The 18,866-nt window shown below is 44.9% G+C and overlaps 1 protein-coding gene across 1 annotated transcript in view; it reads left to right on the forward strand.

The window, feature by feature from the left end:
• The first annotated feature begins 12,044 nt into the window (after window positions 1-12,044).
• Window positions 12,045-18,866, forward strand: part of LOC120535088 (adenylate kinase isoenzyme 1) — a 260,210-nt gene continuing 253,388 nt past the window's right edge. The window contains exon 1 of the mRNA XM_039762647.1: window positions 12,045-12,123. Within this exon, the coding sequence (XP_039618581.1) occupies window positions 12,064-12,123 (60 nt within the window). The 5' untranslated portion in view covers window positions 12,045-12,063. The remainder of the gene's footprint in view (window positions 12,124-18,866) is intronic.

Genomic DNA, 18,866 nt, shown 5'->3' on the forward strand with positions numbered 1-18,866 from the left:
AGCAAAACTTGAAAGTTTAGTTGTAAGCCTCCCTTCACAGGGAGTGAATCCAGCGGGTCACGAGGTGGTTTCTTGAACCTGCAGGGAAAAACCTGGGGTTGGTGGCAAATTGGCACTCCAGCCACCATTTCCGCCCTCTGAAAACCTCCCACTGTTCCACTCCATCTGAACTAGTGTGGTGCTGAGGTGTCACTTGTTTCATGGCTGCACTCGGGTCCTAATCTGGATCCTGAGTTGGTTTGTTGTGTGGTGGGTGCGACAATGCGCTGTATCAGTGTGTGCTCCTAACTTCTCTCTCTCTCTAAACTTAAATGAAGTGGTGAGGCGGGTGGCCTTCTGCTGTTAGGCACCTAAAATCTGGAACAGCTGACTGATAGAAATTCGCCAGGCTGATACAGTGGAGCACTTTAAAAAACTTCTGAAAACACATTACTTTAACATCCATCCATCCATCCATCCTCTTCCGCTTATCCGAGGTCGGGTCACGGGGGCAGCAGCTTAAGCAGAGAGGCCCAGACTTCCCTCTCGCCGGCCACTTCTTCCAGCTCTTCCGGGAGAATCCCAAGGCGTTCCCAGGCCAGCCAGAAGACATAGTCCCTCCAGCGTGTCCTGGGTCTTCCCCGGGGCCTCCTCCCGGTTGGACGTGCCCGGAACACCTCACCAGGAAGGCGTCCAGGAGGCATCCTGATCAGATGCCCGAGCCACCTCATCTGACTCCTCTCGATGTGGAGGAGTAGCGGTTCTACTCTGAGCCCCTCCCGGATGACTGAGCTCCTCACCCTATCTTTAAGGTAAAGCCCAGACACCCTGCGAAGGAAACTCATTTCAGCCACTTGTATTCGCGATCTCGTTCTTCCAGTCACTACCCATAGCTCATGACCATAGGTGAGGGTAGGAGCGTAGATCGACTGGTAAATTGAGAGCTTTGCCTTACGGCTCAGCTCTTTTTTCACCAAGACAGACCGATGCAGAGCCCGCATCACTGTGGATGCCGCACCGATCCGCCTGTCGATCTCACGCTCCATTCTTCCCTCACTCGTGAACAAGACCCCGAGATACTTAAACTCCTCCACTTGGGGCAGGATCTCTCCCCCCAACCCTGAGAGGGCACTCCACCCTTTTCCGACTGAGGACCATGCTCTCGGATTTGGAGGTGCTGATTCTCATCCCAGCCGCTTCACACTCAGCTGCGAACCGATCCAGAGAGAGCTGAAGATCACGGCCTGATGAAGCAAACAGGACAACATCATCTGCAAAAAGCAGTGACCCAATCCTGAGTCCACCAAACCGGACCCCTTCAACACCCTGGCTGCGCCTAGAAATTCTGTCCATAAAAGTTAGGAACAGAATCGGTGACAAAGGGCAGCCCTGGCAGAGTCCAACTCTCACTGGAAACTGGCTCGACTTACTGCCGGCAATGCGGACCAAGCTCTGACACCGGTTGTACAGAGACTGAACAGCTCTTATCAGGGGGTCCGGTACCCCATACTCCCGGAGCACCGCCCACAGGATTCCCCGAGGGACACGGTCGAACGCCTTTTCCAAGTCCACAAACTTTCTTCAACTTACTTTAACATTGGCTTTCTCTTTTTAGTTTAATCTTGATGCTCTGTATATTCAATTAATTATCATTACTTTTCATGGTGGCACCAAAATCTGTACGAATCCCTACTCTCTCTTCTGTTCTTTTTCCGGTTTTCTGTGGTGGTGATCTGCGCCACCACCACCTAATCAAAGCACGGTGATGTTCCTGCATTGATGGATTAAAGGCCAGAAGTCTACATGACTGTCATCATCAAGTCCATCCATGAGAACCCTGAATACCATGAGGACTGATTGAGGTCATTAATGTTAGGTAGAATGCCTAGAGGGGGCTGGGTGGTCCCGTGGCCTGGAACCCCGGCAGATTTTATTTTTTCCTCCAGCCATCTGGAGGTTTTTTTTTTTGTTTTTTCGGTCTTTCCTGGCCATCAGACCTCACTTTTATTCTATGTTATGGGTGCTGAACTCCGGGCCTAGAGGGCTGCAGTGGCCGCAAGTCTTCATTTTATCCCTTTTCCTAATCAGTGACCAGTTTTCACTGCTACTTAACTCCTTTTCCCTTCATTTTAATAGCCCTGTTTTTAAGGATTCACTTTTCTGAATGTATTATTTTTTCATTAAATGACAGCCAAACATACACTCACCTAAAGGATTATTAGGAACACCTGTTCAATTTCTCATGAATGCAATTATCTAATCAACCAATCACATGGCAGTTTCTTCACTGCATTTAGGGGTGTGGTCCTGGTCAAGACAATCTCCTGAACTCCAAACTGAATGTCAGAATGGGAAAGAAAGGTGATTTCAGCAATTCTGAGCGTGGCATGGTTGTTGGTGCCAGATGGGCCGGTCTGAGTATTTCACAATCTTCTCAGTTACTGGGATTTTCACGCATAACCATTTCTAGGGTTTACAAAGAATGGTGTGAAAAGGGAAAAACATCCAGTATGCGGCAGTCCTGTGGGCGAAAATGCCTTGTTGATGCTAGAGGTCAGAGGAGAATGGGCCGACTGATTCAAGCTGATAGAAGAGCAACTTTGACTGAAATAACCACTCGTTACAACCGAGGTATGCAGCAAAGCATTTGTGAAGCCACAACACGCACAACCTTGAGGCGGATGGGCTACAACAGCAGAAGACCCCACCGGGTACCACTCATCTCCACTACAAATAGGAAAAAGAGGCTACAATTTGCACGAGCTCACCAAAATTGGACAGTTGAAGACTGGAAAAATGTTGCCTGGTCTGATGAGTCTCGATTTCTGTTGAGACATTCAAATGGTGGAGTCAGAATTTGGCGTAAACAGAATGAGAACATGGATCCATCATGCCTTGTTACCACTGTGCAGGCTGGTGGTGGTGGTGTAATGGTGTGGGGGATGTTTTCTTGGCACACTTTAGGCCTCTTAGTGCCAATTGGGCATCGTTTAAATGCCACGGGCTACCTGAGCATTGTTTCTGACCATGTCCACCCCTTCATGACCACCATGTACCCATCCTCTGATGGCTACTTCCAGCAGGATAATGCACCATGTCACAAAGCTCGAATCATTTCAAATTGGTTTCTTGAACATGACAATGAGTTCACTGTACTAAAATGGCCCCCACACTCACCAGATCTCAACCCAATAGAGCATCTTTGGGATGTGGTGGAACGGGAGCTTCGTGCCCTGGATGTGCATCCCACAAATCTCCATCAACTGCAAGATGCTATCCTATCAATATGGGCCAACATTTCTAAAGAATACTTTCAGCACTTTGTGGAATCAATGCCACGTAGAATGAAGGCAGTTCTGAAGGCGAAAGGGGGTCAAACACCGTATTAGTATGGTGGTCCTAATAATCCTTTAGGTGAGTGTAAATGAGCCGTAAAGCGAGCCAACAGATGACCAATCTTTGAATTAGAAGCCGATTCTTTCTGTTAATTAAACTTGTTATTTACCATGGCTGGTTGCTGCTCTCATTCTGCCACAGCAGACATTTCCAAAACTGTTGATTTTTCTGTTTTTTCTAAGAACACCGTCAAAATGTTTTTGGTGACCCGAGACATCAGCCTCACTGAGACATTCACCTTTCTTTATTTTCAGATATTGTGTGATGGGCACAGGTTAGTTGGTCAGGTGGCGGCTTGTTTTGTGCCACATTATTGTTTGGCTGCTAGTTAAGGAAGCCTGAGTCAAGCTAATTAAAAATAAGGCAAAAAAAATTAATTAGTAGCAAAACCTGGTCACTAAAGAAGAAGATGGTTAGAATGAAAACACTGGTCAACAAGCATTTTGCTACTGGGATTCTTTTACCTGTTCGCTTCCTGGGTCCTCCCTGTGTGGAGTTTGCATGTTCTCCCCGTGTCTGCGTGGGTTTCCTCCCACAGTCCACAGACGTGCAGGTTTGGTGCATTGCCGATCCTAAATTGTCCCTAGTGTGTGCTTGGTGTGTGGGTGTGTGCCCTGCGGTGGGCTGGCGCCCTGTCCAGGGTTTGTTTCCTGCCTTGCGTCCTGTGTTGGCTGGGATTGGCTCCAGCGGACCCCCGTGACCCTGTAGTTAGGATACAGTTGTGCTTGAAAGTTTGTGAACCCTTTAGAATTTTCTATATTTCTGCATAAATATGACCTAAAACATCATCAGATTTTCACTCAAGTCCTAAAAGTAGATAAAGAGAAACCAGTTAAACAGATGAGACAAAAATATTATACTTGGTCATTTATTTATTGAGGAAAAGGATCGAATATTACATATTTGTGAGTGGCAAAAGTATGTGAACCTCTCGGATTAGCAGTTAGTTTGAAGGTGAAATTCGAGTCTGGTGTTTTCAATCAATGGGGATGCCAATCAGGTGCGAGTGGGCACCCTGTGTTATTTAAAGACTTTAAAGAGATTTTCGTGGAGAAGGATAGGCTCGTGGACTTCATTTATAATATAATAAAGATAAGTCCATAAATGGTTTTCAATTTTATAAAAAAAAATGGGATCACATTAAAAAAACAAAAACAACCCAATATTTAAGAACTAAATTCTGACCTCAAAGAAAATATTATTTTGTTTTTCTTGTATCCTTTTGTTGAACAGACTGTATTAAAATGGATTAAAGCATCAGAATTAAAAACTTTTCAAAACAACTAAACCATAATTAAGGTCAAACTTGAAATGCGTTTTTTGTACACCACTCTATACTTTCACTTGTATTGAATGAATGTGCTCCAGCAGACCCCCGTGACCCTGTGTTAGGATATAGCGGATTGCATAATAGATAGATAGATAGATAGATAGATAGAGTGAAAGGCAGGCACTATATAATATAAACATAGATAGATAGATCTGCTGTGGGCTGGCGCTCTGCCCGGGGTTTGTTTCCTGCCTTGCACCCTGTGTTGGCTGGGATTGGCTCCAGCAGACCCCCGTGACCCTGTGCTAGGATATAGCGGGTGGGGTAATGGATGGATGGATGAATTGTGGAATTGCAATGGCAAATTTAGAACACATGGAGGGTGCCGAGCAAATGCACTCTCTTCGCTCTCTCTCGCCGCTATAAATGTAATGTTCTTTCTTATCCAAATATGCGCCTTACCTGTCTAAGTGTGTGTAAAGAACACTGATGAAATATGAAACATAACCAGTAGTCATTGTCCATGCTGCCAATTGAATAGTGAATCAGCGACTCTTTTGAGTTCATATATTTGTAAATCTGACTCTGAAGGAGTCAGTGCCTCACCAGCCATGAACATCACCCACCACACGTCACTGCTGAGGTACCAGTGACTGATCCTCAACTGATCGTGGTAATGAACAGGTTCATGTACGGCAACGTTCGCCTGGGAGGACCACCACTTACAGTGAGAAGTGGTACATGAGGTACATAAATGGAATGACTCAAACCACTTTCACCTGAACACCAGCATAACCAAGGAGCTGGTGGTGGATTTTAGGAGGCCCAGGCCCTTCATGGACCCTGTGATCACCAGAGGTGACTGTGCAGAGGGTGCAGACCTATAAATACCTGGGAGTGCAGCTGGATGATAAACTGGACTGGACTGCCAACACTGATGCTCTGTGCAAGAGAGGACAGAGCCGACTATACTTCATTAGAAGGCTGGCGTCCTTCAACATCTACAATAAGATGCTGCAGATGTTCTATCAGATGGTTGTGGTGAGTTTCCTCTTCTACATGGTGGTGTGTTGGGGAGGCAGCATAAAGAAGAAGGACACCACACGCCTGGACAAACGCTCTGTTGTAGGCACGCAGCTGGACAGTTTGACATCCGTGGCAGAGCGACGAGCGCTGAGCAGGCTCCTGTCAATCATGGAGAATTCACTGCATCCACTGAACAGGATCATCTCCAGACAGAGGAGCAGCTTCAGTGACAGACTGCTGACACCATCCTGCTCCACTGACAGACTGAGGAGACCCCATACTATGCGACTCTTCAATTCCACCTGGGGGGGTAAACGTTAACATTATACAAAGTTATTGTCTGTTATACCTGCATTGTTATCACTCTTTATTTTAATATTGTTCTTTATCAGTATGCTGCTGCTGGAGTATGGGAATTTCCCCTTGGGATTAATAAAGTATCTATCTATCTATTGTAATAAGGCGCTATATAACGCCCGACCCAGCACAGACTGACGCAGAGGCACATACAAAATTAACACAGGCTTTATTGTATTCTTCAGCAGTGGGACATGTCTTCCCCGTATCACACAGCCCAACACAGTCCCAAAGCACAAAACACACACAAAGGAAACACCAAAACAATCTTCTCGTCCACCACTCCTCCTCACCAAGCTTAGTCCTTCTCCTCCCGTATCTGGCTCCTGAGTGGTTGTGCCCCTTTTATATCCCACCCAGAAGCGTTCCAGGTGCTTGACCACCTGGTCCAAATTGCACTTCCGGGTGGGGTTGAAGATTTGTCCAGCCAGGCTGTTGACTCCACGCAGCACCTCCTAGCGGCCATCCCATCTCCCAACCTGGCTGTGGAGGACTCCATCTCCCATGGAACCAGGCGGGATGCTGGGGAATCATAGTTGGACCAGTAGTGTGCCACCAAGCGTCCCGGGGGAGGTATTGAGCTGTCCATGTTTGCTCCCCCGGAACATATGCAGTAGGGACATATGCTTGGGACCCAGCCGTCCATCACATTATCTATCTATCTATCTATCTATCTACAAACCAGATTTCAATACACTGCGACCGTGACCGCCAGTGCCACGTGAAGACAGCCTGGCTGCTGGCCTGCCGTTCATTCCTGGTGAACTGGCGGGCACAGCATTCAGCAACAGATATTTTATGTTGATTTACGTGTAAAACCATTGCTTGGTGTGCTTTTCAGAACACTGCGTTTTTTTGGAATAAATATTCAGCCTTCAGAGATTTAAAGAAGCAGGTACAGTGAAACTAATGAAGCTTAAGCTACAGAGCTGCTAATCCTGGAGAGGCCCCAGAAGCAGCTTTAGTTCACATTGCTTAAAACTTTTGGGCATCTATTGTAGGAGAAGTACTGTAGTTTTTTTTTAATAATATTTATAATGAAATTCAGCACAGTGTGACCACCAGGGGTCATTGCAGCGCCCCAAACTCCAGACACAATTGAATGGACACAAGTCTCAGTTTAAATAAAAGGTTTAATCTTACAATTTCTTTATGCAAAGGTTTCAAAAAAAGGGCACAACCCAAACACTCTACAACTCTTCCATCTCCTCTCCTGCCCTCCTGCGCTCCTCCAGGTAACTTTCGTCCACTTTCACTCGAGTCCGGCTCCCTGTTACTGAAGTGGGGCAGCTCCTATTATACAGAACACGGGAGTACTTCCAGTGTCACGAGACTGTCCCTTGGAAGCACATCCAGGTAGGGCTGAAGCCCCACAAAGTAGGGACCATTATTCTTCTCGGCGCCCCCTGGTGGCACCCACAGAACCCAATAGGGTTGTTCCATGGAACCATAGTTCCCAATCTGTCCTGAGGGTATCTGTAGATGTACCATAACCCAGGAACAATACCACCAAGCACTTTGGGAAGAAAATAACCCAAATGAATTGTCTTCCCCGTCCTACTATTATACTGGTCTCCCAGCCGGCTAAGGATCCTTGTTCAGTCCTGGCCAGGATGCCAGTCTCTGAATGCCATCAATTACAACAGCAAAATCTGAGATGTGCTGTAGTGGTTAAATATTTTTTTTTAAAAATTGTGGTGATTTGTCATGGAGCAACCCCATCGAAGAAGATAATGGTGTTAACCCCTACCTCACTGCTGGGTGTGAAGGAGCAAACCCCAAGTGACGGTGCTAGGTTATTTTGCACCCTGTTCTGTAGCTAACCCGTTCGGCTGGGTTTTTCATCCCCATATGATCTGCACCCTAGGCGAATGCCTAATTCTCATTAATGATGGTGCCAGCCCGGGAGCTTCCATAACAGTTCAGGGCCCCAAAAATGGAGGTCTGCTACTGCATCCATATCAGAGACAAAGTCCTTGAGTTTCACAAAGTGTGCTCTGCCCGACAGATCACAATCAGAATCAGAATTCCTTTTGTTCGCCAGAACTTAACAAACAGAAATTTGACTTGGTAGATTTGGAGCTGCTTAAAACAGAACACAACGTCACATACAAATACCATAAATAGCATAAGTAAAAATCAGAAAAACTTCATACAAGTTTGCAGAATAGTACAATTATAAAGGAGATGTGCAAATGATAGATAGATAGATAGATAGATAGATAGATAGATAGATAGATAGATAGATAGATAGATAGATAGGAAAGGTACTATATAATAGATAGATAGATAGATAGATAGATAGATAGATAGATAGATAGATAGATAGATAGATACTTTATTAATCCCAAGGGGAAATTCACATAATCCAGCAGTATACTGATACAAAAAAAAAATGAAATTAAAAATTAATAAAAACACATGTAAAAAAAAGACAATAACTTGAATAATTCTAAATTGGCCCTAGTGTGTGCTTGGTGTGTGTTTGTGTGTGTCCTGCGGTGGGTTGGCACCCTGCCCAGGATTGGTTCCTGCCTTGTGCCCTGTGTTGGCTGGGATTGGCTCCAGCAGACCCCCGTGACCCTGTATTCGGATTCAGCGGGTTAGAAAATGGATGGATGGATGGATGTTAGCATTTACCCCCCCAGGTGGAATTGAAGAGTCGCATAGTGTGGGGTCTCCTCAGTCTGTCAGTGGAGCAGGACGGTGACAGCAGTCTGTCTGTCACTGAAGCTGCTCCTCTGTCTGGAGATGATCCTGTTCAGTGGATGCAGTGGATTCTCCATGATTGACAGGAGTCTGCTCAGCGCCCATCGCTCTGCCACGGATGTCAAACTGTCCAGCTCTGTGCCTACAATAGAGCCTGCCTTCCTCACCAGTTTGTCCAGCCGTGAGGTGTCCCTCTTCTTTATGCTGCCTCCCCAGGACACCACCGCGTAAAAGAGGGTGCTCGCCACAGCCGTCTGGTAGAACATCTGCAGCTTCTTATTGCAGATGTTGAAGGACGCCAGCCTTCTAATGAAGAATAGTCGGCTCTGACCTTTCTTACACAGAGCATCAGTGTTGGCAGTCCAGTCCAATTTATCATCCAGCTGCACTCCCATGGTGTGCAAGTGGAAGTGTGAGTGTGTAGTGTGTACGCACATGCACACACATACATGTACATACACTGTACACACACACATACACACCTTCATACACAGGGCCATCTTAACAGCATTATAGGACCCCGGGCAAAGCAGTGCACTGGGGCCCATCACAAGAATAAAAATGTAAATGGTCGATAAAAATAAACATGTATTTATTGTATTGGTACTTCCAACAAAATCAGTGTTTAAACATTAAAATAGCATGCTGTACAACATAGATTAATCAACAAGTCACAACATACATAGATTAGCATGGGGCCCCTATGCTTGTGGGGGCCCCCGGACAACTGCCCAGCGTGCCCATGCGTTAAGACAGTCCTGTTCATGAAGTTTCTGACAGAATGCATGAATATGCAAAGAATTCGGGGTGAGTAACTGGTTTGAGATGGCTATGGCTCTGGGAAAGAAACTACTGAGGTGGCTATCTCGGCGCATAACGTGAGCTACCATAGCTATGCAGATGACACACAACCGTACTTATCAATAGCACCTGATGACCCCGACTCTCTTGATTCACTGACACAATGTCTGACTTGTGTTTCTGAATGGATGAGTAGTCATTTTCTCAAACTAAATAAAGAGAAAACTGAAACTTTAGTGATTGGCAATCATAGATATAATGAGGTTATTAGAAATAAACTTGATGCATTAGGAGTCAAGAAGGAGATAAAGAATTTAGGGGTATCAGTTGACTGTGACCTGAATTTTAAATCACATATTAATCAGATCACTAGGACAGCATTTTTTCACTTAAGAAATATAGCAAAAGTTAGACCTTTTATATCATTGAAAGATGCTGAGAAATTAGTTCACCCTTTTGTTTTCAGTCGACTAGATTACTGTAACGCACTCCTCTCAGGACCACCCAAAAAAGACATCAATCGATTGCAACGAGTGTAGAATGCAGCTGCTAGAAACTTAACTAGGAAAAGAAAATCCGAGCACATCATGCCAGTCTTGAGTGTCAATACACTGGTTACCTGTGTCATTTAGAATTGACTTTAAAATACTGCTTATGATTTATAAGGCCTTAAATAATCTGCTCCATCTTATATTTCGGAATGTAACCTTAGATCTTCAAATGAGGGTCTACTTAGAATTCCAAGAGCTAAACTTAAAAGAAGTGGTGAGGCGGGCGGGTGGCCTTCTGCTGTTAGGCACCTCAAATCTGGAATAGCCTGCCAATAGGAATTCGCCAGGCTAATACATTGGAGCATTTTAAAATACTGCTAACAAGTCATTACTTTAACATGGCTTTCTCATAGCTTCATCTTAGTTTAATCCCGATGCTCTGTATATTCAATTAAGTATCATTATTATTCATGGTGGCTCTGTATTCCATACTAACCCCTACTTTCTCTTCTGTTGTTTTTCTGGATTTCTGTGGTGGTGATCTGCGCCACCACCACCTAATCAAAGCACCGTGATGTCCCTACCCTGATGGATTAAAGACCAGAAGTCCACATGACCGTCATCATCAAGTCCATCCATGAGAACCCTGAATACAATGAGGACTGATTGAGGTCAGTTATGTTAGGTAGAATGTCCAGAGGGGGCTGGGTGGTCTCATGGCCTGGATCCCTGCAGATTTAATTTTTTCTCCAACCGTCTGGAGTTTTTTTGTTTTTTCTGTCCTCCCTGGCCATCGGCCCTTAGTTTTATTCTACGTTAATTAGTGGTCTCTTATTTTAATTCTTACTTTGTCTTTTTTCTCTTTCTTCATCATGTAAAGCACTTTGAACTCCATTATTTGTATGAAAATGTGCTATAGAAATAAATGTTGTTGTTGTCTGTGTTACATCATCCTGGTGCAGATCAGGACAGCCATGGTTGTTTGGTCGCTGCTTATGACAGATTGAAATACATTAAATACATCCATCCATAGATGGATGGATGATTGAAGTGTTTAAAATTATGAAGGGAATTAGTCCAGTGGACCAAGACTGTTATTTTAAAATTAGTTAATCAAAAACACGGGGACACAGTTATAATAAGAATAATAATATATTTATATAGCGCCTCTCCCATGCTCAAGGCACTTCACAGAGTTTAAGAGAGAGAACGGCAGGGTATACAGTATATAGTATTGTACTAAACCATCCATCCATAAATTATCCAACCTGCTATATCCTAACTACAGGGTCACGGGGTCTGCTGGAGCCAGTCCCAGCCAACACAGGGCGCAAGGCAGGAAACAAACCCCGGGCAGGGAGTGAACCCACCGTATGGCGCGCACATGCACACCAAGCACGCACTAGGGACAATTTAGGATCGCCAATGCACCTAACTCGCATGTCTTCGGACTGTGGGAGGAAACCCACGCAGACATGGGGAGAACATGCAAACTCCACGCAGGGAGGACCCAGGAAGCGAACCTAACTGTGAGGCAGCAGCACTACCCACTGTGCCACCGTGCTGCCACATTAAATTCATATACAATAGATTAATACACAACGTGCATAGTTAAAACTTTGGATTACATTTGATATTAACTGGAATAACCTTACCATACATTAGAGACCAGAGGCATGTGTTAAATACACCACAAACAGAACTCGATGGGCACTAGGACCCGGTTCTTGTCTCTTTTGATATACAGTATTCACATTTACCTTCTCGCAGCGAGCAGTCCTGACAGTTTATGGGCGTGCTTAAATTTATCTCCTGGGCTTCCTGAAAGCTGCAGGAATTGAAAAATCCGCCCGAAGCGGCAGGCGGCGTCTGGCCGTTCATAAAGGTGTGAGCGGCACTGCGGACTGGTGAGCGAGCGAGGGCGCGCGCACCCGAATGAACTACTGTAGGAGGCAGGCGCGTGCACGCGTGGGTGGACGCGGATAACGCTGTGTAGACGAGGAGCGCGTTGCGCGTTTTCCACACACAGTCGACATGAACGCCGGCGATGCGAGGGACTATCTGTCAAAACGGGAAATCCCGCAGCTTTTTGAGGTAACCCCCAACTCTTCGTTTTGCATTTTGTTTCTCCATTTATTGTGTTTCGTTCGCTGCAATTCATGGGTCCCTTCGACCAGTTTGCAAAGCAAACAGAAAAGCACACTTAAAGCGCCGCGAAAAAAAGGTTGTTGCGCTGCAACTTTCTGTGAAGCTCTTGTGTTTTGCTTTTATGCCTCAGACAGCAAAAATAAAAAGAAAGGAAGCCAGTTTGGCTCCAGACATCTTGAAGCATTTGTTTTTTTTGCGGTGTTTTACATTTCTACAATTTCAGTCTTTTTAACGTGATACTCGCCTGTCGGGACGTGTTTGTATGTGGATGTGAAAACAAAAAAAAGCTTTCTGTTGATTTATTTTTGCTGCACTTGCCGTTTCAGTGAGTGAATTCCGTAAGGGGAGCGCATCCTCTTCATTATTTCGATCATTTCGTTGTATTTTGGAACACAAATGGCGCAACATTTGGGGGCTTTGTTTAGTCAACTCTTCGATGTGATCCTACCTCTTTTATCCAGGAAGTCTTGTAAGAATGCAGCAGCTTTAATGTGAAGGAAGTTAATGGCAAAATATATATGTATTTTTTTTTTTTTTTTGGTAACGTGTATTCGTTAAGTTGCACCTTCGCCATCGATATTAACGCGTCACTTGTCCATTCATACAAGAATTGTGAATCCGGATTATTCAATACTTTGGCGGAGAGGCGCCACAGGTTAGCCTTTCAGGATGTCGCTCAAGAGCAGGAGCTGTCCCCGAATGGGACACCGGCGGCCACCTGGAGCCTCAGGTTAACGGCGTAACTTTTATTCAGTCCTGTTAAAAAGTAAGTACACCCCTTTTAATGTTTTTCCCCCTTTTTTAACATATATACGGTATATGTCCTTCCTGTGTCGGCATGGGTTTCCTTCCACAGTCCAAAGACATGCAGTTTAGGAAACGCCAACCCACTTAAACTGGCTCTTGTGTGTGTGTGTGTGCGCGTGTGCGCGTGCGCACACCCTGTCCAGGGTTTGTTCCTGCCTTGTGCCCAGTGCTATCTGGGATAGGCTGCAGCAGACCCCAGTGACCCTGTTTGAGAACGACTGACTGACATATACTGTATATGTATACATATTCAGACTTGATCTTCCTTTAAACAGTATCTATAGATAAAGGTGATGTGATGGGAGGGAGGAAAATTTTTGAATTTGCAAAATTTATGATGATAATTTTATTCATTTAATGAGGAATGGACAAATATGCCAAAAATAAGCAACCTTGACTCTAATAGCTGGTGTTGTCTCCTCATTTCCTTTAACTGTCTGGTAGCCTCTGACATCGAGTTTTTTTCCCACTCCTCAATGCAGCTGTGTGATGTCTGAGGGGTGTCTTGTGCACACAGTCCATTTAAAATCCCACCACAGCATCTCAAAGGGATTCCCATCCGGGCTTTGACTTAATCGTTCCAGGAAATCATCGTTTCTTTCTTTTCAGCGACTCCTTGCTGGATTTGCTAGTATATTAAAGGGTCATTGTCATGTTGAGCTTTAATCTTCTGACAAATGGTCTCACATTATTGACCCCCCCCCATAGAAATGAGAAAAGATGAAGAAGAAGAGTCTTGCAGTTTACCCAACAAAGTATTGTGAGTGGATTTTCTAGTATGTTTTGGGTCATTGTCATGTTGAGCTTCAGTCTTCTGACAGCCGGTCTCTCGTTATTCTCAATGAAGTATTCAGAGTGGAGTCTGGGATTGTGTGTATTGCCCAGGCCCTGATTTGTCAAAGCATCCCCAGATTTGAGCAAGGATCTCTACCATGAAAATTGCTCCGGGGGTACTGGACAGTGGCAGACACTGTGCTGTGATCCCCCCAAAGGGTTGAGGCTGGGAGCAGATGCTGTGTTGCTGCACCCACCACATGACGATCCATCCAGATTGGGACTTGAATGCAGTCATGTAACGGGTGACGCCTCAGCACCGTGTGAGGTGTTTTTTTTTTTTTAATAGTGGCTGGAGTGCCAGTCCTGTCACCAGGCCCCAAGTTTTCCCTGTAAGTTGGAGGACCTGCTTGCAGGTTAACGTCATACCCAGGTGGGAACAATTGCAGGTTAAGGACCTCGCTCAAGGGTCCAGAGGAGTAGAGTCACTTCTGGTGTTTACGGGATTTGATGCGGCAACCTTCCAACCTCAGAGCCACCACTTCACCCGTGATCCCCCAAAAGCCATGAAAAAAGACTTGGTGGGGATTAGTAAAGTATAGGATATCAAAAATCAGAGCAGTTCCACCACCGGGCTTTACAGTTGCTATCAAGTTCTTCCTTCCAAATGCTGTCTTTGGTGTAATTCTGTTCCAGAGGTCTTTCCCTAAGTGTCCAGGGGTAAACATTTCTGGACAGCAAAGTCTTCCCACGTCAATCTAATGTGTGCAGCCTCTTTTTAATGGTAGATGTCGACATCAGCAGTGGCAGGAGCTCCCTGTACTGTTGGTGCTGCAATGAAATTCTGGGGTTCTTTTGATACTTTTTTTCAGCATCTTGCATTTTGCTCTCAGGCTGAACTTGCTAGGTTGTTGTTTTATCGAGGGATGTGTGAGAGTAGTTTGTCACTAGATTGGCCTTTTCTCACGCCTTCAGATTAACACCTTGTGGAATAAATGGGGGACCATTACTGCACTGCACCCCGAACCCAGACACAGACAGGCAGACCACACAAGTGAAAATGCAGCAGACTTCTTTTTGTTGCCCTTGCAGCACACAGTTCTTCACAATCAGCTCAGTCCCGTCTTTCTTTCGACTCTGTCAGCAGCAATGTGCCTGCCAGAAGAGCCAATCATCTTTCTTTCTTTGATCCCTTTGCTCATCCCCATTTCATTTTCTTTCTTTTTATGCTTTCTTTCTTTTTGTGCTCCCTTTACTCTTTTTTTCTTTCTTTCTTTTTGTGCTCCTTTATCTTTTTCTTTTTGTGCTTCATTTTTCTTTCTTTCTTTTTGTGCTTTCTTTCTTTCGACTCTGTGTCAGCTGCAATCTTCCTGCCAGAAGAGCCAATCATCTTTCTTTTGTTGATCCCTTTACTCATCACCATTGCATTTTCTTTTTCTTTTTATGCTTTCTTTCTTTTTGTGCTCCCTTTACTTTTTCTTTCTTTTTGTGCTTTTTCTTTGTGTTCCCTTTACTCTTTTTCTTTCTTTTTCTTTTTGTGCTCCCTTTACTCTTTCTTTTTGTGCTCCTTTTATCTTTTTCTTTTTGTGCTTCCTTTTTCTTTCTTTCTTTTTGTGCTTTCTTTCTTTCTTTCGACTATGTGTCAGCAGCAATCTGCCTGCCAGAAGAGCCAATCCTCTTTCTTTCATTGATCCCTTTACTCATCCCCATTTCATTTTCTTTCTTTCTTTCTTTTTGTGCTCCCTTTACTCTTCCCTCCTGTCTTTTTCTTTCTTACTTTCTTTTTGTGCTCCCTATACTCTTTCTTTGTTTTTTCTTTTTGTGCTCCCTTTACTGTTTCTTTTGTTCGTTTCTTTCCCTTTGCTCTCTGTACTCTTTCTTTCATTCTCTCTTTTTGTGCTCCCTTTACTCTTTCTTTCTTTCTTTCTTTCTTTCTTTCTTTCTTTCTTTCTTTCTCCTCACAAGCTGAGTGAGCCGGCCCCTTTTATATCGCTCCCAGAACTACTCCAGGTGCTTGATGACGCATTTCTGGCAGCACTTCCCAGTGTGGCAGAAGAACTGGCCATAAGGGCTTGGCAGCTGCTGCAGCACCCCCTGGTGGCACCCACAGATCCCAGCAGGGCCGTATCAAATTCCAATTTTCATGGAGCCCTGCAGGAGACTGAGGCACTGCTGCCACCTAGCTCTCCGGGGGAGGTAATGCTTTGGCCACCGCCTTCCCCGGTCCTTCCCTTGTGGAGGTGTCCCGGCCGGGCAAGGGCCTCGGCTGTCCGCCACAACCCACATATAATTTAAAAACTGAATAAGAATCTGTAAATCTAACAACATTACATTAAAGTTTGATAAATTCTGAAAAGAATGATACCAAACATATATATTTAGGTTTTAAAATAAGCCCGATTTTAAAGCGTGACAAAGTGACATCAAAATGTCACCATTGCACTTTTATGCTTAGGATTTTATATCTATTATGGCAGGTGGCTGGGTGCCTGGAAGGATCGGGAGAGGGATTATACCTCACCCGGGCCACGAGAAGACAGCTGCCCTGGTTACTATGGGGGGTTATAGGAACTGAGCTGGGAAGCCCTATAGGGGCCTGTGGTCACTGCCAGGAGGCGCCTGGTGGATCCTAGAGCCCTGGACACCAGCACTTCTGCCACACCAGGATATGCCGGTAGAAGTTCATCAAGGGGCACCTGGAGCATATCTGGGTGAGCATAAAAGGGGCCGCCTTCCAACAGTCAAGGAGCGTGTGTTGGGAGGAAGAGGACATGGCTTAGGAAGAAGGAGAGAAGGAGGACTATATATATATATATATATATATATATATATATATATATATATATATATATATATATATATATATATAATAAATAAATTCACTGAGGCAAGACAACCATGGAAAGCACGCCGGAAGGGGCGTGGATTCACTAAGCTGCCGACAAGTGAGACACCTATGGCGCACGCAGGAAGGAGCCACGCCCACCAACTCCAAGACCATTGGACTCGGACGCGACGACACAGAAAAAATGGCATCATTTATATTCGTCTGTCGTAGAGGTAACATGCAGTGCAGGTCAGGTTAATGTCATGTGCATGTCATGCACCTCCGAGCTACGTTGACTGTTCATAGAGACATGTTTCTCGCGGAGGTGAATCGCCATATGCAGCGTGTGAAACGGTTTGCGAGGGGTATCCCATGGGATCCTTAAAACAATACTTTACAATTGAGGTTGAAGCACAATGAAGTAAGCAGTCTTTAAAAACCAACTTTTCTGTTACGACGCACAACCGCGTGCACCATAGCAAACTGTTTTACACGATACATACAGCTATTCGCTTCCGCGACAAACATGAGTCTTCTTAGATGCTCCTACAGGAACATGGAAGACTTTTTCCTGCTCACCAACGCTCCTTCTCCGGACGGTGTCTACCCTCGCTCTCTAGGCATTCACACTGCCTGCCGATTTGCCCGGACGCAAAAACTCACCGACCACCCAGTTAGTCCCTTTCGTCTGTGGTAAGAGTCCACATGCACGTCTGAGCCACGCGGCGTTTGTTATGCCGCGGGTTCACTATTGTGTTGTATTTTGCTCTCCCCAGAGTTCCATCTTTTCATTCACTTACTGTTGTATTCTCACACCAACCCGTTTTAGACATCCGTGTCTTTCCAGAAGTGTTTAGCATTCAATAAATAATTATGCATGAGATTGAACCCCATTAGGGCTGCAAACTGTGGTATTCCCACTAAGTGTGACTCATACGCTCCCACTCATTACGTCCCTACCCTTTGTGCACACCCCCCTCCTACCGTGGTCGGGTATCTTGGTGGATTATATATAGAAAAGCAGCCAAAATCGAGGGGTATCCCATGGGATCCTTAAAACATTCCTTTACAACTGAAGTTAAAACACAATGAAGTGAGCAGTCTTTAAAAACCGAGTTTTCTGTTACGACGCACGACCGCGTGCACCATAGCAAACTGTTTTACACGCTACATACAGCAATTCGCATCCGCGACAAACGTGCGTCTTCTTAGATGTTCCTGCACTTTGTTCACACCCCCCTCGCTACTACTGTGATCTGGTGTCTTGGTGGATTATATATAGAAATGCAGCCAAAACCGCACAGAACAATGAAAAGTCTAGAGTTCCATCTTTTCATTCGCTTACTGTTGTATTCTCACACCAACCCGTTTTAGACAACAGTGTCTTTCCAGAAGTGTTTAGCATTTAATTAATAATTATGCATGAGATTGAGCATGTGTCGACCCGGCGCAGAGAGGCGTGGGTAAGCCGTTGAACCCCATTCAAGCTGCAAACCGTGGAATTCTCACTAAGTGCGACTCATAATGTCCCACTGATTACGTCCCTACCCTTTGTACACACCCCCCTCCCACCTCGCTACTACTGTGGTCGGGTGTCTTGGTGGATTATATATAGAAAAGCAGCCAAAACCGCACAGAGCAATGAAAAGTCTACGTCACTCCCAGGTACATCTGGACTGTATAAAGACGGCGACTTGACGAGTTGGAGGTGGGCACATGAGCGGGCAGTGCATACTGAATGAGAAATCAGCAGACTAGCATGATGGACGGAGCTGAATCGACGTCATTCTCCTTTCCTCCCGTTCCACACTCCGCGCCGTGCACCCCCATCCCTCCGTCTGGCAGGAGAAGGCGCGAGGACGGTGCGCCAGTTTTCAGTCACTTCAGACGATTGTGTGTTGGTTCGTTCTGTGCATTGTTACAATGTTGCTTTTCTTGCTGATTTATTACATTACCGATTTTTCAAATGTTAATTTTCTCCCTCTGCTTAAAAATCATTAAAAAACCGGCCTGATTATGCGGCGTATGGTACGCCGCGTGTTGGCTAGTTCACTATAAAAATGAAAAAATTACAAGTACAGAGCAGAATTTAACAGTAGATGATATCACATAACAACAACAACAACATTTATTTCTATAGCACATTTTCATACAAACAGTAGCTCAAAGTGCTTTACATATTAAAGAATAGAAAAATGAAAGACACAATTTATAAAACAGAATAAATCAACATTAATTAACATCGAATAAGAGTAAGGTTCAATGGCCAGGGGGGACAGAA

The sequence above is a fragment of the Polypterus senegalus genome, chromosome 9 (genome assembly GCF_016835505.1).
Source record: "Polypterus senegalus isolate Bchr_013 chromosome 9, ASM1683550v1, whole genome shotgun sequence".
Lineage (NCBI taxonomy): Eukaryota > Metazoa > Chordata > Cladistia > Polypteriformes > Polypteridae > Polypterus > Polypterus senegalus.